This window comes from Colobus angolensis, unplaced genomic scaffold, assembly GCF_000951035.1.
Source record: "Colobus angolensis palliatus isolate OR3802 unplaced genomic scaffold, Cang.pa_1.0 Scaffold55, whole genome shotgun sequence".
In the NCBI taxonomy this organism is placed as follows: Eukaryota; Metazoa; Chordata; class Mammalia; order Primates; family Cercopithecidae; genus Colobus; species Colobus angolensis.
The window spans coordinates 6285685-6309244 of NW_012119043.1; the positions used below are offsets into that span (position 1 = coordinate 6285685).

The following is a 23560-nucleotide window of genomic DNA, read 5'->3' on the forward strand; positions in this document are numbered from 1 at the left end:
GGGTGGGATGGACCACATAATGCTCTCTGTGCCCTTCTAACTCTCTCTATCTATGATTCCAAGAATGCAAGTCCAGGGAGCAGGTTCAGCTCCCCATGGAGACTCTGTTATATCCAAAATGAGAGAAATCATTTCTCTATTTGCCCTGACTCATTCTCAGCACTTCCAGAAGAACTGCAGTTTTCGGGAACAGACTTTATAGCAAGCAATGTGACTAGCCTTCAAACTTCCCAAGTACCTCTCCCCTGAGGTCAATGTGAAAAAATCCATTTTGAACCTGTACCCATTAGGCTTTGTCCAAAATTTGCTGAAACGTATCTTCTAAAATCAGCTTCCACAGGCACACGTCTACATATTTTTTTTTCTTGGTTTCTTGCCAAAGCACCTGACCCAAGGCAGTGATGGTATGAAAAGAGAGAGTATGGGGTTCTGAGAAGCTGAGTTCCATGTTCTATTTCATGTCTGGTCAAGGAAGCTGCTGCTTTTTGGTTTTCTGAGGACTTCATTTGTTTTTTCTTTACTCATTCATTCATTCACTGAAAAGAGAATATTTCTAAAGCACTTAACATGTGGCAAGCATCTTTGTATTTTCATAGAGATGAATTTCATAGAGATGAATTACAGATAGTCTTTGGCCTCTAAGAGCTCATTTCTGTGAGAGAGAGTCATGAAACCAGTAGTTATGGCAAAATGAGATGACTGGATTTGCACAGGGCTGGAGGCAGGAAGAAACAGGGAGTGTTGAGATAAGAGAGCAGTTCAGGATTTCTGGAAAGAAGAAGGGATCAAAGGAGGAGCCTGAGGATTAGAAGCCAGAATGCTAAGAACTCAATTTTCATGCTAAGAAGTCTGGGGTACCCAGGGAACAGTAAGGCCGTCAGATGTACATCTATAGTGAACACCCAACTATTTTCTTAGTGGACCCAAGATTCTTCAGTTGTTGCTCATGTTTCTCCAGTCATGGTCCCCTGATTGGAAATCCAGTGTCTCCTCACATACAATAGAAGGGAAGCTGTGATGAGTGTGAAATGTCTCATTCAAACTGCAAATGTGTACAATGGTGCTATCATGTGGAGGAAGGTCACCAGTCAACTCTATCTGGGTGACACAGTCACTATTAGAGTCCTGTCCTGATTTCAGAGTCAGATAGAAGATGCAGCTTAAGCTTTCCTGTTCCGAGGTTACGTAGTGACTGGGAGAAACCCACTTGCAAGAAACTGCTCGCAAGGATTCATTGTAAACTGTCACCAATATCATCATCACCCATTACAGTCTACTCTGGATATACCAGCTGCATGGTATTGTGCTGAAAACTTGGCAATAGCTATCTTTGGCATATAGTTCAGAAGTCTCCACCTCCAGGAAGTCTTCCCTGAATGAACAGGAATGTAAATACGAGGCCATGGTTTCCTCTACCATGACATCCTGGATTTTTTTTTTTTTTTTATAGAATTTGTCACACTGGAATATAATTGTCACTGGGAGGTGGGTTTATTCAGGGCAGGAATCTTGTCTTATTCTCTTGTACCCCTGATCTGTGGCACTGGTCTTGGCACATGTGGTTCATAACATTGCACCAACTGTGGATAACACAAGGCTCCTGCCTCCTTGATTAGTTTGTGATCCACAGATCTGAGGATCAATCAGAGCTCAAGAAAGGAAGAAATTTGAGAAGCCCCAGGCAAAGGGGTGAGGCATAGATTCTGAAACCAAGAAATCAAGGCTGGCTCTTGGGCAAGTATGTTCCAATCAAAGATCCCAGCGATAGAGCCTGGTGCTTTCCCACAGGGAATAGACTTCCATCTATAGCTGAAAGACGTCAGAAGGTTGTTGCTGCTGATCTCGTTAGGGTTTGCTGTGAACACCGAGAGGCTAACTGACCCCATTTCCATCCTGTTTCATGTGTTGCCCAGGGGGTGGGTACTTTGGGCTTCTCAGAAGCCCGATTGGAATTGGAAATGGCAAAGGAACAACTTTTTTATGGGAAATCTAGGGCACAGATTCATTGGCAGGCTCGTGTTCTCAATGACAACAGACTCGGTCATTGTGAGTTCTGAACGGTGGTCCTGCAATTGAGGATGGCATGGGGGGACACAGAATTAGGGCCAAATCCTCTCCTTACCCAGTTGTCCTGTAGATGAAAGGAAGTTGCATATCAGATTTAGGGATGTGGTCTGTGGTCTTGGAGCCGAGTAAGATCAGTTAGACCATCTGAGCTTCGACCTTGAGGGCCTAGCTTCATTAATTCCACCGTCTTGACTCAAAGCCATGTGACGCAAGTCCACCCTCCCAGATGCAGCAATGAGCAACTCATTCCTTTCTCTCTTCCTCATGGTGACCCAACACCTATGTTTTTTTAAAGACAAATTTAAAAACTCTCAAAAGGACAAAACAAAGACCCAATAAATCTGACAAACAAGAAAAAAAAATGAGCTAGAGAAAAATAAGACCCAAGTAACCTCGGGTTCAGAAATAATATTCTGGAGCCTACGACCTCTGTTCTCATGATCTCAGAGGGTCACTGAACTATTTGCTGAAGAGAAAAAATACTTTTGATGGTGGTGGTGATAGGAAATAGTACAAGATTCTGGACACAAATAGATTGAATTTGGGAGATAAATATTCCTTATTTAAATGTCAGAATATTCCATTTCTGTATAATGCTGAGAAGTCACAAAACCAAAATAAAAATAGGGCTAGGCTTAAATGTATCCAGTTAGAGGCAGGCACAGGCTGTCTTTGGCATAAATGTTTCGCCGCCACCTTCCAACTGAGGTTTCTGCTCCATGGATGAAGCCTGAGTATTGTCAAGTTTATTGCTACTTGTCACATTGCAGGATTTCACAGGCCATGTGATTAGCTGCACAAGTTGGAAGGAGTTGGGGGATTTTATGCACACAGGTTCCCAACCATAAAATCCCCCAACTCCAGCCGGGTGCAATGGCTTACGCCTGTAATCCCAGCACTTTGGGAGGCCAAGGCAGGTGGATCACCTGAGGTCAGGAGTTCAAGACCAGCCTGGCCAACATGGTGAAACCCTGCCTTTACTAAAAATACAAAAAATTAGCTGGGCATGGTAGTGGGTGCCTGTAATTCCAGCTACTCAGGAGGCTGAGGCAGGAGAATTGCTTGAACCTGGGAGGTGGAGGTTGCGGTGAGCCGAAATCGCACCACTGCACTCCAGCCTGGACAATAAGAGTGAAACTCTGTCTCAAAAAAACAAAAACCAAAACCAAAAAACCCAACTACAACTTGTGCACTTCCCAACCAGTGTCTCTTTCAGAAGAAAAATTAAAAAGAGGATTGAACAATAGAGGATTGGACAACTCTATCAAACACCAAACAATACACATGGTCACAATTTTCCATTACTGGATGAAGTTGGAGAGATATAATTCTTTGAAGTGGGATGGCAGAAACCTTGTAGGAATCCAGGAAATCTTATTATATACCAAGCTCTTCTGGAATCTGCTTAACCAATTTGCCTCACACAAATAGAGATGGTGAAGCTGACATGGCTTAAAAGGCACATGCATTTTTGAGCACAAATGAATTCATAGTGACTTTTTGCCATTGCATATTTTCTCAATCAATAGTCCTCAAAACCTGATGACTTATGTGAAGAATATGAGGACTTTTTAATATCACAAAGGGGTTCTTGTGTTTTAAACATATATAGATTTAAGAAAAAAAAAGATAGCAGTAACTTCGGATCCCATGCTGTTTTGACAGCCCCTAGCTAAACTGGGGTTCCAGTACTACAGCAGCTAACAACTCTGCCCTAATGGTCAATGAGGGGAGATAAATCTGGGTGTTTACATGTGTCTTTCACAGGATGCTTCTTTTACCTCATAGACAGTCTCATGCCTAGTTTTCTTATCCATGACCAGGAGATCTCTCCCAGGAGGAACTTGTTTATAACTCATGATGCTCTTGCAGCTCTTGTCTGACCTATGTTCAGTTTATGTCTGCCTGATCATCACTCTGGCACTAGAAGCCCAACGCTGTAGTCTCCCCAAGGGAAAACCCAGTCTGCAGCAGTTCCTAGTTCTTCAGATTAAAGATGCAAATTCAATACACCACAATATAGAAAATAAGCTCAAAGATGTATTACTTGCACATCCAAGGTAAAATGAATCAAGAGGACAGTTTGCCTGCGTCACACAAGGCAAAAATGAAGAGTCAACCCGAGAAAGAGAGAATGTGGCAACTAGTAGTACATGAAAGGAAATAGGGTGCGGGTCACTTTAAGTTTGCAGGCAAATGCCTGAATGATCCGTTTAAAGGAAGTAGTGGGAAAGCATGGAGCTTGGTCTCCCAGCTGGGGGAGATGCCTCTGAGTTCTTATCTCTGGCCAGGGGCTTGAGCCATTTGGGTGTGATGCTTCACTTGTAACGCCAAGGCAACCTGTGCTGTGTTGTTCAGTTCTACGTGCCAAGAAATAGCTCCTTCCTTTCAGCAACTAAAATGATCTCACTGCTTTTCAGGTTCTTTTTTATTGAAGTGTTGTCAACAAGTTCTCCGAAGCTGTAAAATCCAGAAGCAAAATGGATCACTTCCATTTGATCACTATTCCCCATTGCTTAGTATACACAAGGAGCTTAATGGGCACCGGAGACTTGGTTGTGGAATGAAAAGAGAAGGAGAGAGTAGAAAGGAAAGAAAAGAAGACAGGGAAGAGGAGGAGGAGAAAGAAGAAGGGGAATGGAGAAGGACGGAAAGTGAGAAATAAATCTTATTACAGAAAAGACCCCATATCAGCTGTCAGAACCATCTGTAACTAAAGCAGAAGGAAGACCCTGTTTTTCTTTCCACAGAGGGTCATAGGGGTGGTGTGCAGGGCTGGGTTATGACTTAGGAGAGCTCTCAGCTCTCCCTTTGATGACATCTTCCCCCTCCCCAGGTATGGAGGTTCTCCTCTCACCTCCTCTTCCTTATCCCAAGTCTAAGGCACCAGATGGGGTGAGATCGTGGCCAAGGATGAGCGGAAGAGCACATGGGGGTGGGAGAAAAGCTAGATATCAATTCTAACTCAGGAAAGTAGGTGGGGCAGACTCCACAGTCCTCTGCCCCCATTGTACTGATGCTAAATCGGAGGTCAGGCTACATGAACCAAGGTCACAAAATAAGGCAATGTGGATGTTGGGGAAAGAATCTGGATCTCTAAATGATTGGTTATGATCATACAGCAACAGCCAACCACACAGCCACTGATGAAGACACCTAGAGTTCAGTTGCATAAGCCAGCTTTACCTCTCACAGAAGGTAGAAAAGGAGCACTTGGAAATTGGAGAAGTTACATGCGCTGCTGGCGGGAATGTAAATTGGTTTACGTCTTTGGAACAGTGGTTCACAGTATCTACTAAAGCTCAGTAGACGCGCTCTATTACCCTCAATTTCATTCCTAGGTATATTTCCAAACCGATAAGTTCCTTTGTGCACAAAAAAGGTATAAAAATATCCAAAGCAGACAAAAACTAAAAGTGATATAAATGCCCATCAACAGCAAAACCGATAAATTTGTACAATACCACCCAGCAATGAAAAAAATAATGAGCTGTGATTACATGTAGTAATATATATTAATGTCATAAGAGACATCAATGAATACATGTTGTATGATTCCACCATTTATTTGAGGGTCAAAAGAAGGCAAAAAACACCCCATGGTCACGGAGGACAGAATGTTGATTACTTTTGGGGGCAGTACTGGCTGGTAGGGGCCACGAGGAAGCTTTCTAGGATACTGCTCACATTTTATAGCTCAATCTGGGTGGCAGTTGCACAGCTGTATACAAATTAACTGGACATTGGGATTTGTGTAATATAATGAATGTATGTCACAGTTTATAGAAGGTAACAAATAGAAAAAAACGGTGAGTGGCATAGTACAGGTATAAGTATTCTTTAACTTTGGGGGTTAAGTGAGGTAATAAGGAAAGCTGAAGAAAACAGACTTTCTAAACCAGAGAGAAAAATAAAATTTTTTTTTTAAAGTGTGAAACTTCTTTACAAAAAGAGAAAATTTCTTTAAGGATAAGGGGATATGAGTCATGTTTAGTTAAATTCTTCCAATTGTTGGAATTGTTTCAAAAGAACATGTCACTTTTATTGTTTAAGCCAGAGGTCAGTAATTTTTTTTTTTATGTAAAGGGCCAATTAGTAAACATTTTCGGCACTACAGGCCATACGGTCTGTATCACAACTACTCAACTCTGCCTTTGTAGCACAAAAACAGCCATAGACAATACATAATACAGGAATGAGTGTGGTTGTGTTCCAATAAAACTTTATTTATAAAAAACACACAATGGGTCATAGTTTGCAGAATTCTGATTTAACCAATCAAAACATGAACTTGAAATAACTTTTTATATTTATATACAAGAGATAGCATGTTGTACCTTCTAAAATAGCAAAAAGAACTGTAATGCCTAATGCTGCTAGATCGTGGTAACATTGGTATATTGATCCACTATCACTAGTACTTTAGATGGGAACAAAAGTTTTTTTTCTTTGAGACAGGGTCTTGTTCTGTCACCCATGCTAGAGTGCAGTGGAAGGAACACTGCTCTCTGCAGCCTCAACCTCTCAGGCTCAAGGGATCCTCCCACCTCAGCCTCCAAAGTAGCTGGGACCACAGGTGCATGCCACTATGCCTAGATAATGTTTTTATTTTTTGTAGAGATGGGGTCTCACCATGTTGCCCAGGCTGATCTTGAACTCCTGGGCTCAAGCAATCCCTCTACCTTGGCCTCCTAAAGTGCTGGGATTACAGGTATGAGTCACTGCATCCAGGGGAAACAAACCTTTTAGGCATCAAATGACGCTATATATCAAGACTCCCAGAGATCTTTGGAACTATTAGCCCTTTAAATTTGACATCTAAGAGTTTGTTGCAAATAGTTCAAAAGAAAAAAGAAATAGGCATGAAGATATTTCTTCCATCATTATCTCTACTAGCAAAATACCAAAATGTGTAGCATTTGGAAAATAATGTAATGGTTTCTGGTTTAATAAAGATGATACTTCAAGCAAAAAATCAAAATAATTGTGAAAGCAGATAATGTAGTTACATAAGAATGCTTAAAATGTAATAATAAGTGAAAAATCATGGAATATAAAAGTGTATATAACCAATAATTATAATTATTTAAAGAAACGTGTCTGCAAGCAACACGGATCAGGAGATAATATCTAAATTAAAAACAATTATGTTAAAGTTATAGGTCGGGGTGATTATATGTATATTCAGTTCTTTCTGTATTTGTGAATTCAAATGATCATGGATTGAAAATATTTAGGGGAAAAAATGGTGTCTGCACTAAACATATACAGACTTTTTTTTCTTGTCATTATTTCCTAAACCATATGGTGTAACAACTATTTAGATAGCATTTATATTGCATTAGGTATTATAAGTAAACTAGAGATGATTTAAAGTATAAGAAAAGATGTGCATGGATTATATTCAAATGCTACACCATTTTATATCAGGAACTTGAGCATCCACAGATTTTGGTGTCTGTAGGAGGTCCTCAAACCAATCCTTCACCATACTGAGGGACCACTGTATATATAATACATTGCATTTCCAAATGAAAGCGTTTAAAAAATATAGACTGAGAGGGATTTGGGGCCACTCTTTATCCATCCCATAAATCTTGCACGAGCCTATGTGACATCAATGTTTGACTTACCAACAAGCCATTCATTATGTCTTATTTCCACTTTGATGGTTCTCTTGACATTTGACTTTCCCTGGTTTGAGCAATTCAATGCTTGTCAGGCATGGGCCTGGCATGCTGACCTTGTACTCATCCTGGTGTTGGATTGATAACAGACACTAAGATTCTGAATCTCAACAGGACTGTTAGGGAAATCACTGCAAATTTACGCAGATAAAATCCCCTGGAGTTTTAACACTGAGGAAGAGTCAATGGCTCTCCAGGATATTTATGGATTTTATCTGTTTCTTAAGTAAGTACTGTTCCATTATTATTCCAAATACGTCTCTAGTTAAAATTAGGAGGGAAATAAACAAGTCTAATTTTTATGGTACCATCTGGTCACAGGCCAATGGAGAAGCAGTTAAGTCCTTTATTGCTAATCTATGCTTAGAACTGACATTTTTCTTCTGTGAAAACGTTGCATTTCTGAATAAATTGTTTGCCCTAGACAGTTTTTAGGTCATAGGAGAGTAAAAGTGACTTAGTTGTTAGGGCATCAAAATGGTTATTAATGATCACCCCCTTCTGACGTCTATATCAGTGTATTATCCTTGTGTATACATGACGTTTACGTGCATGAAAAGTCATCCATGCACATGGGAGGAATAATGAAATCCATATAAAAAATTAGACTCGATCAATGGTCTTTAGCCACACTTTCCCCATGGTTTCACATGAGACCCCGTCTACATGTATAAGGAATCAGGAGAGCCATTGTGTCCAAATCTAGTTCCAGATCCGATTTAATTGATAGAAGTGCTGGCTCAGTCTTTGCCCAAATGTGGGGTTTTCAGTTTTGCCTGCTTTATTTTTAACACTGTTATTATAGTCAATAAATGAAAATGAAATCTTTGGAAGCAATAAAGGCTTTCATGTCTATTTTGATCCTTCCTGAAGGAGGAAGCTTAACATTAAAGCTTATCTGACTATGTCTTCCATTCATAGCCTACCCTCATATCTCTTATGTTCTTTATTGTGGTTGGCATGTGGACTGATGCTTAGAAATGCCAAACCATTTATGCCTCTAGTGTTCACAATCACCAAGGTCTCTGTGTAAACTTAATTAGAAACTCTGAGAGAAAAAGAATGAATAAAACACAGGGCAAAGATTCAATATCACGGACCCCAACTGAGTGACTGGATGGCCACTGATATTTGTACTCAGCGTCTGTCAATCAGAGGATAAAATGTTTCTAAATGGTAAATACTGTTCAAGAGTGATTCTTAAACCTTATGGATGGAGCTGAAGACTATTATTCCTAGTAAACTAATAAAGGAACAGAAAACCAAATACCCCATGTTCCCACTTTCAAGTGGAAACTAAAGGATGAGAACACATGGATATATAGAAGGGAGCAACACACACTGGGGCCTAATAGAGGTTGGAGGATAGGAGGAAGGAGAGGATCAGGAAAAACAAATCATGGGTACTAGGCTTAATACCTGGGTGATGAAATAATCTGTACAACAAACCCCCATGACACAAGTTTATCTATATAGCAAACCTGCATAGGTACCCATGAACTTCCAGGTTTTTAAAAAGAATTATATGGCTGGGCACGGTGGCTCATACCTATAATCCCAGCACTTTGGGAAGCTGAGGCAGGCAGATCACCTGAGGTCAGGAGTTCAAGATTAGCCTGGCCAACATAGTGAAACCCTTTCTCTACTAAAAATACAAAAATTAGCTGGGCGTGGTGGTGGGTGCCTGTAATTCCAGCTACTCAGGAGGCTGAGGCAGGAGAATCGCTTGAACCCAGGAAGCAGAGGTTGCAGTAAGCTGAGATCACACCACTGCATTCCAGCCTGGCCAACAAGAGCAAAACTCTGTCTCAAAAAAACAAATATATATATATGTATATGTGTGTGTGTGTGTGTGTGTGTGTGTGCGTGCGTGCACGCACGCAAAGGGAGCAAATGCCTGCTTTAAGAATTTTCACTTAAAAGTTATAAAATATAACATTATGTACATGGAGATTCAATTTAGAACACTAGATAAAAAGTATTAAGTTTCAATTAAAAAAAAAACCCCTTAATATGCATTAGAATCACCCAGAAAGGATATAGAAATACCCCACAGGAGGTGAAAGTCAGGTGTCTGTATTTTCATTTGGCTTGCCAAGTGATTCTATTGGATGCAAAAATGGCAAAAGCATCTCCACATGCAAGGGCAACAGAGCAGGAGTGTTTAATCATGTTTATATCCCACCACCTGGAGTTTAAAATCTGCTCAGTTGTTCTTTGCTGAATCAACGACTAGAGGGGAGAATGAATGAACGAACAAATGGGTGAGTAAATGGGAAGGGGGTTGTCAATGGCACCCAGTTCTTCCTAACTTGATTAGAAAGTTGGTAATTTACAGACTAGCCCAGCTCATGCCCAACTGTGATTTCTGCCTTTGAAGTTTCAATTTGATTAAAACATGTTTAGCAAGGAACAATAACTTTCCGAAATTCTGGAGATTATGCAGCTCCAAGAAGCTCTGTGGGGAACAAGCAATTCCAGCAACCAAGACAGGTCTTTGTGAACCTGGAGAGGCTGCTTTGCAAGCCTGTATCGAGGCCAAACATCTGACTTCTCTTAATTACATTCTGTCCTTGTTTCATTCCTTCTCATCTCTTGCTTCTGGGTCCTTAGTTTTCCCCAAACTGGCAGGGTTGAATGATCTCAAAAATTAGGCTGGGCCTGCTCCCATGGTGCTGGGGCCTGAGGCATGGACGAGTCTCCTTCACCATGGAACAACGGAAAAAAAGTGTAGGCCACTTTCTCTCCCACCCTAAACTTCTGTTGCCAAGCGATTTTGCCCAGTACCATCAGCAGGGGAATGATGCTGTTTCATTAGTAAAAGAGGAAGGAGCACTGACTCTGGGGTGTGACCTACCTGTGTTTAAATCACAGCCTTGCCCCTTTCCAGATAAGAAAACCTGTCTTCCAAGATGTCTATGAGGGTTTATAGCAGCTAAAGAAGTAACATCACACAAAGGTTAAAGCAAAGATCCTGGCGCCCTCCTGCGTAGGTACCAATTGTACCAATCTCAGATCTCCCACTTAGCTGGATAATCCTGGACACCTTACTTAACTGACCTGTGACTCAGTTTCCTCATATGTAAATAGGAATGAATAATCATAACTCCATGCCATTTAGTCATTGTGAGAAGCAAATGAAATTAATATAAGGACCAAACTCCGACAATTTTCTTCTCTTGCCCAAAGTCCTATCTAAGGGGCCCGAAGAGTCACACCCTACAGACCACCAAGTCTCATCAGAGGAGTTTTATTCCGCTATGTAACATGGCTTAGTTTCCAACTTGACTTGGGCAGAACATCACATGACAGATAAAGAAGGAAGTCAAAACATTTTACCCCTAAATATGTTTCGTTGTCATATTTTTAAATGGCCTGCAAAGCCATCCTTGTTGGGGAAAATTGCATCTATATATATTCTCTATTAACATAACAAGATCTTTCCCCATTCCAGGCCCTCCCGATCTTGAAGAGACTGAGAGGCCAGGATCTTTTAGAGGTCTGAACAGAAAACACTGAGGCTTCATGCACCTGAGAACCGTAGTCTCCACAACCCCTTCTCTTAACCCAGAAACTCCTTTCTCTTGATTCCAGGCCTTTCTATAATAATTTAACTCTTTCAACCAATTGCAAATCAGAAAATCTTTGGACTCTGACTCTACCTTTTACTTGTGCCCCACTCCCCCACCCCGTTACCCTGCCCTATCAGACTGCACCAATGCACACCTCACATGTATTGATTGATGTCTTTTGTCTCCCTAAAACGTGTAAAACCAGGCTGTAGCCCGACCACCTTGGGCACACGTTCTTGTTCTCAGGACCTCCTGGGGGGCTGTGTCATGGGTCATGGCCCTCACATTTGGCTCAGAATAGATCTCTTCGAATATTTTACAGAGTTTGACTCTTTATGTGGATAAATACCTAAAGGAATGAGATGATTTTTGTGACATGTAGTTATCCTTCTCATAAGTGTTACTTATTATGATAAATATCTATAACAATCATGGTAGCTGTTGAACTACTTCCATGTGGAGAAATGGAAAACTGTCCCATCCTCTTAAAAGAGGTTTTCAGATGCTCTGCAATTCCTCTTCTGTCCATTTTTATTTTGCATTTATCTCTTTAATTGGGCTAAGGCTGCTGGTTATAATGGGTGTTGCTGAGTCATATGAGGACACAGGGACCTATGTCAGGAAGAATTGCTGGCAGGGAAGCCATCAAAAGACAGATTAGACATCTCCGAGGCAGGAGTGAGTCACCCGGTGGTCTGTGCTTTGTACTAACACACCGGAACCGAGGAGAAGCAGGGACGGCTCTGAGACATCTTCAGTTTCATCTGCAATGTGGCTAATTCTCAGTTTAATAAAACCAGCTTGCTCTGTGGATGCACAGGCTAAACACTGCCTAAACTACCACTTAGCAAACATCTCTTACCTCTCCCACTCCTTCTTTCTTTGCCTCTCTCTCCCTTTACTCTTTTTTTTTTTTTTTTTTTTGCTATCTCTTCCTTTCTCCCCTCTTTCCTTACTTTTTGACTCTGTTCTTTTCTTTTCTTTTCTTTTTTTTGAGACAGAGTCTCATTCTGTTGCTCAGGCTAGAGTGCAGTGGCACCATCTCGGCTCACTGCAACCTCTGCCTCCTGGGTTCAAGTGATTCTCCTGCCTCAGCCTTCTGAGTAGCTGGGACCACAGGCACCCACCACCACATCCGGCTAATTTTTGTATTTTTTAGTAGAGACGGGGTTTCACTGTATTGAAAAGGCTGGTCTTGAACTCCTGATTCACCCGCCTCAGCCTTCCAAAGTGCTGGGATTACAGGCGTGAGCCACTGCGCCCGGCCTTCTCTGCCCTTCTCTCTCTCCAGACAGTCTAGACTAGATGCCATCAAACTTGTTCTGTAAAGGGCCAGATAATAACCATTTTGGCCTTTGCAGGCCTTACAGTTTCTATTGCAATGACTGGGCTTTACATGCGATTGGGTTTCAATAAAACTTTATTTTCAAAACCAGGCAGTAAGTGGGATTTGGGTCATGGGTTTTGATAAATGCTAAAGGAAATACTCTTTCTCTTGGTTACCCTCTTCATCATAAACCAGCAGAATAAAGCACAGATTTCAGCCTCATGTTCCTAATTTCTGGGTCTCTGAAGTTCCTGGCCACTCTCTCCCAGGTTCTTGATTAAAGAGACTGAATCCCATATTCCAGAACCCTCCGTACATCTGGTGGACATGGAAGAATCATGAGTTCTAACTTATGTTGCTGACTACTATGTGGGAACACCTGAATTCCTGTCTGAGGATAGAGAATTTGGAAAACAAACCTTGGTTGATAAGATATATGAAACACACACACACACACACACACACACACACACACACACACACACAAATAAGGAGGACGTTTTTGAGTGTTTAAATTCTGAGGACTGCAGTAGCAAGTTTAGCAAAGCACACAGTAGGAGCTCGATCCAGTTTGGCAAAGGGTCTGGCTAAGACAACTGTGCAATTATCACTTCTGGTTTTTGGGGTTTTAGAATTCTCTATTCATGCTAATGACATAATGACACTGCAATGAACAAAACCACATCAGTGAAGTACAGCAAAAATCAAGGGTGGAGCAACACAGTTTTATTTCACAAGCTTCTCCTTAGGGAAGGGATTAGAGCTAGAGTTTGGAAGAGGTTTGCATGGAAGAAAGGGAGAAGCTGTGAACAGGGCTGGTTTGTCAAAGAAAGACATAAACCAAGGGTGTGTGCCCGGGAACACTATGGACATGAAACTTGCCTACTGTTCCCCCATTAGTATGCAGTCTTGCCTGAAATAAACAAAGCATGTGCTTTGGAGTCCACAATGTCTCTCGTATCTCTTGCCTCTTGCCTCTACTGTGCTGCAGGGAAGGAGGGGGTCCTGGGAGACAGCAAGGCTCATTCTACTGGAAGCTTTATGATTTGGATAGGGCTGCTGACCAATATGCCTGGAGATACCTCAGCTGTCCTCTATGACCCTTACCCCTACTGCAGAGGTCAAGTCTTTCCCAAAGAAACAGAACAAAGGATCATCACTAGTTTTGTGTTCCCTTTATTTTGTTTCTAATATATAATTTGTCTAGGAGGCAGAGAAGCTGGGTTTGAGCCTCAACTCTGCACTGCTTTGCTGTGCATCCTTAGGTGAGGTCGTACCCCCTCTCTGGCTTCGGGTTTCCCTATTACTGGACTAAGTAGCAATTTATGATCCAATACAGTTGTAAAAGCCAGGGAATATATAATTTTGTTGGTTACATACATCATATTGCATATATTACATATATGCATAGATATGCCTGATATGCATATTGCATATGTTGCATTAAAGAGCTTAATACAGGGATATTTGACTATTATAATATACAAATAAGACAACGGAGGAATTTGCCTCTATCTTGTAGTTAATACAGTGGTAAGATGCTTGGAAAGACTGTCAAAAGTTTGGCAGTAATTCAGTGATTACCTCCTTGCATCTCTCTAGAGGTATCTAGTGTCCTTTCTAAAGAAAATATGGTCCCTTTCATTAGAGAAGATATTAAATCGATGACATAAGTCTTGCAAAAGTATATCTGCAGCATTTTCTACTTCATTCATTCATTTTTTCATTCATTAAACAAGTTTTGTTTATGTACCCGCTGTATGCCAAGCTCCACTGAGTCCTGCAGTAAGTGAATAGCAACAAGGATGGATATGGACAGTGTATGCCCTCAAGGAACCTATAATGCAGTGCACTCAAGTGGCCAGGGGACATGGAGAGGTCAACAATGGCATCTAATGTGTGCCAGGCACAGGGCTAGCTTCTTTATGTTTATTTTCATACTTAATTCTTAAAGAATTCTGATGTTAAAATGAGAAAACTGAGACTCTAAGAAATTAATTTGCCCCAGGTCACACCACTAGGAAACTGCGGAACCTTCATCTTTCTTATTTCACCTCTCTTGCTTTGCTAAATGCCACAAACATGGAGATAAGGGAGTTCACAAGCAGGGTATCCAGCTTAGAAGTCTTTATGGGAGTCTTCACAGAGGAGCACAGAGGCTGAAGGATGGATGAGATGTCAAATCAGGAAATGGGGTTAGGAAAACAAGGAAGGAGGAATTCCATTTTTATAGGGTGTTGCATGCAGCAATCCACACTTATCTAAAAAAAAATTTCAAATGGTGAAATTTTGGATGCTGTAGAAAGTTGAATGGGAAAAATATTCAGGGGTAAGGGGCATTCAAGGATTTCCCCAATCCACACTGCCATACCATTCCTAAGCCAGCCCCAAGAAGACTGGCTATGAAGGCCTCTCAGGCATATGCCGTCCTCAGAATGGACATGTGTGGTCATCACTGCCTGAGCTGTGGGACTGTCCAGCTCTACCCTAGACTCGGATGTCAGCCCAAAGATATTAAGCTGGGAAGCTGATCAAGGGCAGTGTTGAGGATATTAGCAACCCATCCAGTGGCCCAGAGCAATTTATGAGAATTCTAATTAGATACAAGGACTTCTGTAACCACACAAACACTCTCTACTCTGCCTGCCAGCATGGGGTCCCCTGCCATCAAAAGCTATCTTGTATGCTTCAGTGGAAGAGCGATCAACAAAAAAAGGACTCAGGATGCCAACACTGACCCACTCAGAGGGAGAAAGTGAGCTTCTCCATTGACTTCCCTGCCAAGGCTCCCCAACTCCAAGATCTGTGAGCATCATTATGCTGAACGGTGATTTTAAAGCTCTAGAGTCCACTGAAGCAAGGCTCCTCACTAACATGAGAGCAGGGTTTTTGGTCCTCTCCAATCTAAATTATTGCTGGCAAAAGTTGCAGTACAAAAGGAACAGAGGGAACCTGATGAACTAAAATTGTGTGTGTGTGTGTGTGCGTGTGTGTATCTGTATCTTTCAAATATTTAACATATGATTATATGTCCAAATATGATATAACTAGGGTCACTCACTAGTTTCAAAACTTGGAGAGTCCGGGCAAAATTGGTTGAATTGGTCACTCTATTCATGTAATTATTTTTGGAGACAAGGTCTCACTCTGTCACCCAGGCTGGAGTGCAGTGGCATGATCATGGCTTACTGCAGCCTCAAACTCCTGAGCTCAAGCAATCCTCCTGCCTCAGTCTCCTGAGTAGGTGGGCCTATAAGCATGTACCACCATGCTCAGCTAATTTAAAAATTTTTTTGTAGAGATGGGCTTTTGCTATGTTGCCTGGGCTGATCTTGAACCCCTGGATTCAAGCAATCCTCCCACCTCAGGCTCCTGAGTAGTGAAGATTATAGGCACGAGCCACTGCACCTAGCCTTATACAGTATCAATGCGAGAGATGTATGTGCCGTATCTTTCAAATATTTCACATATACTATATATATAATCTATTATATACACCTAAATACGATATAGGTGCAATTGAATATACCATATATGTAATTTTAAAAATATATAATATATACATTTAATTTTATGTGTTATATGAACTCAGACTAGATGTCAGGGATGAGTAATGTATACTGGAGTTTAAAAATAAATCCACAACCTTAAAACTGAGCGAAATACAAAGAAGATTAAATGCTTCTCAATGCTAAAAAGTATTACTTATAGCTAAGCTGACCCGGCCGCCTGCAACCCAGGTTTCTCCTTGCAGCTTGGTTTAGTGGAAAAATGATCAGAATTGGACTCAGATGAACTAGAGCCAATTGTTACCTCTATAAAAGTCTGAACAGGGTGTTGTCCATTGGCTGGTAGCATCAGCATCACCTGGGAGCTTGTTAGAAATGCTGGGTCTCAGGCTCCACCGTAGACCCACTGAAACAGAGTCTTGTAGGAAGATCCCCAGGTGATTTTTGCTCATGGTAAAGCTAAAGAAGCTCTGCTGCAGTTCACTTGACCCACTGGAGCCTCATTGTCCTGCTTTGCGCAATGGAGATACTAAGAGTTACTCCAGAATGTTATATAAAGGCTTACTAGGATATTATATGTGATGTGCTTGGCATAGTGCTGAACCATAGAGGAGAGGCCCCAAAACAATTTTTTTCCTTCCTTTTTCTCAGCACCATTTGTGTCTGAACAATAAAATTAGGCATTCTTGTTCTTCTCAGTATCTTTTTTTCTGGTCCCTAGATATCAGAAGGGTTTGACCTTTATGGTCTTCCTTCTGCTTCTTCAAATCCCAGAATCATTTTTTTGAAAATCACAAAATGCAGGAGATAGATGGGACCTATGGGATCCTCTGTTCACCTTTACTTCAAAGCCAGAAATGCCATTCTTTACGTCCAAGGCTCACCCAGTCTTCAGGTTCTCATTCAAGGGTCACCTTTTAGGGACCAAGCAGAATCGACGTACTCAATAAAGAGTTGCTGGGTGCTGGAAGAATAAATGGCAGAGGCTTCTATGAACGCTGGCCCATTCTATTCTTTGTCTAAATCTTGCCACACTTGTTTTCTTTATGAATCATTCTGTCCTTTATTCTTATATTTAAAGATACTAGTTATGTCTCGTATTTCTCCTTGACCACTCTCTTATCTACCCAATACACCTAAGAAGAATATACATGTCTATACATATACATACATAGGAATATATACCACATATATAACACATGTATATATATATGTATTTATGTCTACATATGTATATATATACACATGTGATATAAATTTATATATGTGAATTACTAGACACGTTTCAATTTTAGGATTAGATGTTTTGCATTTATACATTTGTCAACCTACTGGACTGTAAGTTCATTGAGGGTAAGAAGAAAAAGACCCTGACATCCCCTTCTTGGAACATCAGTGCCTACGAAGGCATCTGTTTCTCAGTAAATGTTGGGTACTGATGCTGATCAAGGCTGAAAAATGCCAATGAGCACTGCTACTCCAGGACTGAGAGTCAAAGATGTCATGGTGTACTTTATCATTTTAGAAAGACCACAGACAATTAGGAAGGCCACATCTTGCTAGGATCTTGTGTATGCTTCCAGGCAGATGAGCAGTCTTTTTTCTAGGGAAATGCATGGCAGGCTTCACGTAAGAGGTTCCCTCAATAACCAAACACTCCATTCAAAGGTTATATTTACACAGCTCATTAGGAAAATTTTTTATACTTTTGACACTCATTAGACTCATAATCGTCCACTGAAGCTACTGTATAACAAGAGATAAAACACTCCATTCTAGATGAATAATTAGGTACTGCTCAGCACTGTGCTCTTTACACGTCTAATTTTAGAGCATAATTAATCCTGCTGAAGCTGCATACAATAAGTGAAATATTTATGCAGTTGTGTTAATTCATGTATTTACTCCTAGAGAGACATTCAGAATTGGTCATGGCTTTCCGGGAAGATCATCTAGAGACATCCCCTGGAGCAATGGCATTTCCTCTCCCAAGTCTTTGCCTCCAGATGGCCTCAAGAGATGAAGCTGAAAAGACACACTTCCCAAACCCAACAGTCTGACCAGGAAGGCAATGAGCCAGAACAGAAAATATCTATGAGAACCTAAATGTTCTGTAAGTACATAAACAAACTCCTGGCCCATCTGGATGCTTTTACTGTTTATTTTTTATTTGATGCAAAGAAGACCTTTTGTGTTTAGCACCACAAACGTTGTTTCTATGTTACTAACTTGACTATATTATTGCCGGTGCAACACTAAAGAAGTTGTTTGATACTAGAGTTGTGCACAGGCAACTATGGTGATGATGAGAAGAAGGATGAAGAGGAGGAGGAGGGTGGTGGTGATGGCCATGATGATGGTGGTGACGAGGATGATGGCATTGGTCATGATGATGATGATGATGATGATAATGACTGATGGTGATGATGATGGTGATGGTGGTGATGATGATGATAATGATAATAATGATATCAGAGGCGTGTGAACCAGAACAACTCTATCTTAAATAGGAGCCGGGTAAAATGAGGCTGAGACCTACTGGGCTGCATTCCCAAATGGCTTAAGGCATTCCAAGTCACAAGATGAGATAGAAGGTGGGCACAAGATATAGATCATAAAGACCTTGCTGATAAAACAGGTTGCAGTAAAGAAGCCGGCCATGAGAGGGATCTCTGGTCATCCCCACTGCTACACTCCCACTAGTGCCATGACAGTTTACAAACGCCATGGCAACGTCAGGAAGTTACCCTATATGGTCTAAAAAAGGGACGCCTGAATAATCCACCCCTTGTTTAGCATGTCATCAAGAAATAACCATAAAAATGGGCTTGGGTCTGCTCTGTCTATGGAGTAGCCATTCTTTTATTCCTTCATTGTCTTAATAAACTTGCTTTGACTTTACTCCATGGACTCGCCCTGAATTCTTTCTTGCATGAGATCCAAGAACCTTCTCTTGAGGTCTGAATCAGCATCCCTTTTCTGTAACAACGATGGTGATGGCTAGCATTTATTGAACCACTTGTATGTTACAGGGTCTATGCTAAGCTATGCACTTGACATGTATTCTCCCATTTCATCTTCACACCAACCTTATTAGGTAAATATTTCTGTACCCTTTCACAGATGAATAAACTGAGGCTAAAAAAGATCACTTCTTTCATAAAAGTATTTGTAAATGCAACAGATTTAGTTCAGATGTGCACTAAATTACTCCTTCCTAAAGGATTTACACATCTCAAGAGTTGAATTAGTCATCTTTCATAGATATCTCAGAGAGTTAAATGTAACAACAGTCTTCCCTAATTGGACCCCTTCCAGAGTAAGGTCCCTGAAGTAGAAGCTTTGCCCCTTACTAGCTAGGGGATTTGCCCTCTGAGATCGAATTTCCTCCTCTGTAAAGTGGGAATAAGCAATATTTAACCTCACAAGGTTACGAAGATTACATTGAGGAACATATGTAATGCATCCAGTACGATGACTGACATATCCAAGTCCCTAAATATGTTAGCTGTTTTATAATAGATGGTTCGAGAGTGACACCAATGGTAGGTGGGGCTCGAGTTAGAACTCACTTATTTGACAGATACCTATCACATTTAAAAGTTTCCTGCCGAATGAAATACATCTTAATATCAACCATTCATCTATACACGTATTTATTCATTCAACCCTTTATTGATCAATTACCTGTGATGTTCAGTGTTTTGTTTTAATACTGGAAACAAGACTCCTGTTTGCTGAGTAGTTCACCCCCTGTAAGGGTGTTTATTCACCCCCGTGACAGGCAAAATATTTGGCCCCAATTCTTCAGTGTACTCTCAGTGTCCACACTTTTGCCATAAAACTTCAAAATCTGTCACATGAAAGGTAGAGTATACCCGCAATCCCTTGACCAGGAATGTGGACACCTGACTTGCTTTGGACAGGATATTAGCAGACATGAACATGACCAAGCAGCGGCTTGAAATGTGCATGTGCAGCGAGGCAGTCCTTTCTGTGCTTCTGCTATAGTCAGGAAAAGAGTTTCCCCAGGTAGCTGCTACCCTTTCAGCCTGAGACACAGCATAAACACGTGTGGAGCAGAGACCACACCGTTGATTCAGGGCTTGTGGCAGGAAGCAGAGGCACTATCCCCACCCCAGGCAGAGCTTTTCCACTCAACCTGTGCTACCATGAGGAAAATAAATGCTTATTGTTGTATGCCTCTAAGATCTCACAGCAAAAAGCCACAAATCATTATTACACAACAGAGAACATGGCCAGTGATCTGAGGAAGGTACAAATGCCCTAAGGGGAATTCAAAGACTCAGATGTTCTTATTTGGGAGTTAAATATAAAACACCTTTCGCATGCTTGATGGCACTGTGAGAATCTAGGATTTAATTCTGTGAATAGAAAGCAGATAAGAAGCCAGAAGTAATTGTGCACTTCATTCAAATTCACACCAACCCTACGCACTAGCTAACCTCTAACTATTTTGATATTGCATTTCACCGTAGTGGTAACTAGATTTTTCTCTCCCACCTCTAGCCCAGCATAGCACATTCAGTAACCATCTCTGAATACAGCCTCCACCTATTAGAATGGGGCTTCTGCCCTCTGGCCTGGGCCTTTCTATCCCCCTCATACTGAGCTCATTTTTGGTGTTAACCTGCTATCTGAGCTGACTTTGCTTTTTCCATTTCCTCAGTGTTATTAACGAAAAGGAAACCAACCTGCCATTCCAAGCCATGGCCAGTCTCTAGAGGCCGTGCCAGGAAACTCTGGGCTATAGTGAGATGACCAGCTATGAAGTAGAAAGGGCAGACAGGAGGAAATGCTTCTGGTGACACAGCTGGCCCAAGTGGCTGTATAGTTCTATAAATGCCACAGTCTCATTAGGCTGTAACAGAGATTGAATTTCCTTCATTCCTCCATGGGAGAAGAACATGAGCTGCCACGTTGGTACAACATGACCCCACCCTGAGTCATGCCTGGTGAGTCTAGGAAAGAGTCTTTGACCTCAAAATGCATCAGGAATCCTTTCTCTGGAATGAAATTGGGACTGATCACAGCCTAGTTATGTAATTTTATACAGCGGGGTCTCTCAACCACAGCCTACCAACATGTGCAGTTGGATAATTCTGTGTTTTGTGATGTAGGGGGCTGTCCTGAACCCGGTAAGGTATTTCCCTGCATCTTCTAGCCCTGGCCTCTACCCATGAGATCAGCAAGCAGATTCCCAGCCGTGATCACTGAATGTGTCTCCAGGCACTGCCACATGTCACCTAGGGGACAAAATTGCCCTTTGCCCTCTGAGAACCACTGCCCTAGAGATAAAGCCTATGAATTCCCACTTAAGGCGCCAGGACTGCCCTGTCTCCTGTCTTTTTCTAAACCTATTTAACTCTTTCCTAAATCCCCCGAGAGAGACTGTATCCTTAGAATACTTTTGTTTGTTAAATTTAGTTATCTAGAATTGCTTTCCATTATAAGCAATCTAAAGAACCACGGTTTCATGTGACAGGAACTCAGTAAATATTTTTAGGGAGCAAACTCATCATGCAAAGATCTACTGGGAAGCCCAGGAACAAACAGAGCGAGTGCGAGGGTCTCAAGTCCCCCTAAAGAAAGGGGTCACCTGGGGTCTTACCATCACCCACAAACTGAAGCAAGGCCAGGTCGATCTGCCTCTTCCAAGGAGAGCCTTTCTGAAGGGCAATTCCATAACCGGTGGTGGCAAAGATGTACCCACTCCCGATGGTCACCAGCTTGCAGCCTTCATCCCTCCCGGCCTTGTAATTCAAGACCGCGGCATCGTAGATGAAAGCATCCAGCTTCCTGAAATGACAAGAAACCAGGGGGTCAGAGGGATGGCCAGGTACCACCTCGGGGTCTGGCTCCTGAGGCCTGATCCTGAAAGCATCACATACTTTCTTTCATGCTGGTGATGACTCATGGCCTCTTCATCCCCTCCTCATAAAAGGATCTATTTTTAACGAGGAGATAAAAGCCAGAACCTTTTCTCTCCAACTTACAAGAGGCAGCTAAATAAAGACATGAAGGATCCATATACCCAAGTGAGTAAACAGTCGAGTTTGCTGGTTTGCTAAGTGTTTGTCCTGAACACTCCCAACAGTGGAGAACACTGGCCTATTTAGAAAGGTTTGCATCAGAACAAAATAAACCACTAAGGGGCAGAAGATTTTGGTGGTAGTGTGAAGGGGAAAGGAACTAAATAGGTATAATATTTTTTCCTCCCAAGAGAAATACGTGTGCTGCTTATTTATCATACAGAAATTATTGCAGAATGTTTAAAAATCCAAATAATATAGAAAAGTATTAAAAATCATTAAAATTAAAACTACCTATAATTCTATAACACAAATGCAACCTTTGTTGTTAGTGAACAGCCTTCCAAATTTTTAATGAGTATGCGCAAACACGCATACACAGAGATTGGCAAACTTTTTCTGTAAAGACAAGATAATAAATAGTTGAGGCTTTGTGAGCCATACAGTCTCTGTTGCAGCCATTAAACTCTGCTGTTCTGGGGTGTTATGGGCTGCACTGTGTTCACCCCTAACATTCATACAGAAGCAGGATGAACCCCTAATCCACTGTGGCTGGCATCCTTATAAAAAGGAGAAATCTGAACACAGACATGCATACAGGGAGAACACCATATGAAGACTGGAGTTATGCTGCTGCCAGCCAAGAACTACCAGAAGCCAGGAGAGAGGCCTGGAACAGATCCCTCCCTGGAGCCTTCGGTGGAAGCGTGGTCCTGCACATGCCCTGATCTTGGACATCTAGCCTCCAGAGCTGCGAGACAGTCATTTCTGTTGTTTAAGCCACTCAGGTTGCATTCCTTTGTTATGGCTGCCCCTGGAAACCAAGACATAGTGCCACAGCTCTGTTCCAATAAAATGTTATTTAGGAAAACAGATGGGTCCATGGGCTGTAGTTTGCCAACCCTTGTTTTAATCCTGAAAATGTTATTATGCCACACAAACTATTTCACAAATTGCTTTCTTCTCTCATTCCACAGTGAATATATTTCCACGTCAATAAACATAGCACTTTTAAATTTTTTGATATACTTATTTTTATTGAGGTGTAATGTATGTGCAATAAAATGCTTGATGAATTTTTACATATGTATATATCCTCAAAATCACCATGCAGTTCAAAATGTGGAATGTTATCATTGCCTTAGAAATCCTATGCATGCCCCAGAAAACAAGCATCAGGTAATCTCTCCAAGGGCACAATTGTGCCTAAATATTATTATTATTATTATTCAGATGGAGTCTCACTCCGTTGCCCAGGCTGGAATGCAATGGTACGATCTCAGCTCACTGCAACCTCCACCTCCCGGATTCAAGTGATTCTCGTGCCTCAGCCTCCCAAATAACT

At 41.5% G+C, this 23560-nt stretch overlaps 1 protein-coding gene across 4 annotated transcripts in view; it reads right to left on the bottom strand.

The window, feature by feature from the left end:
* Nucleotides 1–23560, bottom strand: part of GRIN2A (glutamate receptor, ionotropic, N-methyl D-aspartate 2A) — a 434662-nt gene that overhangs the window by 17355 nt on the left and 393747 nt on the right. For all 4 annotated transcript variants that reach the window (XM_011961386.1, XM_011961385.1, XM_011961388.1 and 1 more), the window contains one exon: nucleotides 21795–21982. In XM_011961386.1, coding sequence (XP_011816776.1) covers nucleotides 21795–21982 — 188 coding nt within the window. The remainder of the gene's footprint in view (nucleotides 1–21794; nucleotides 21983–23560) is intronic.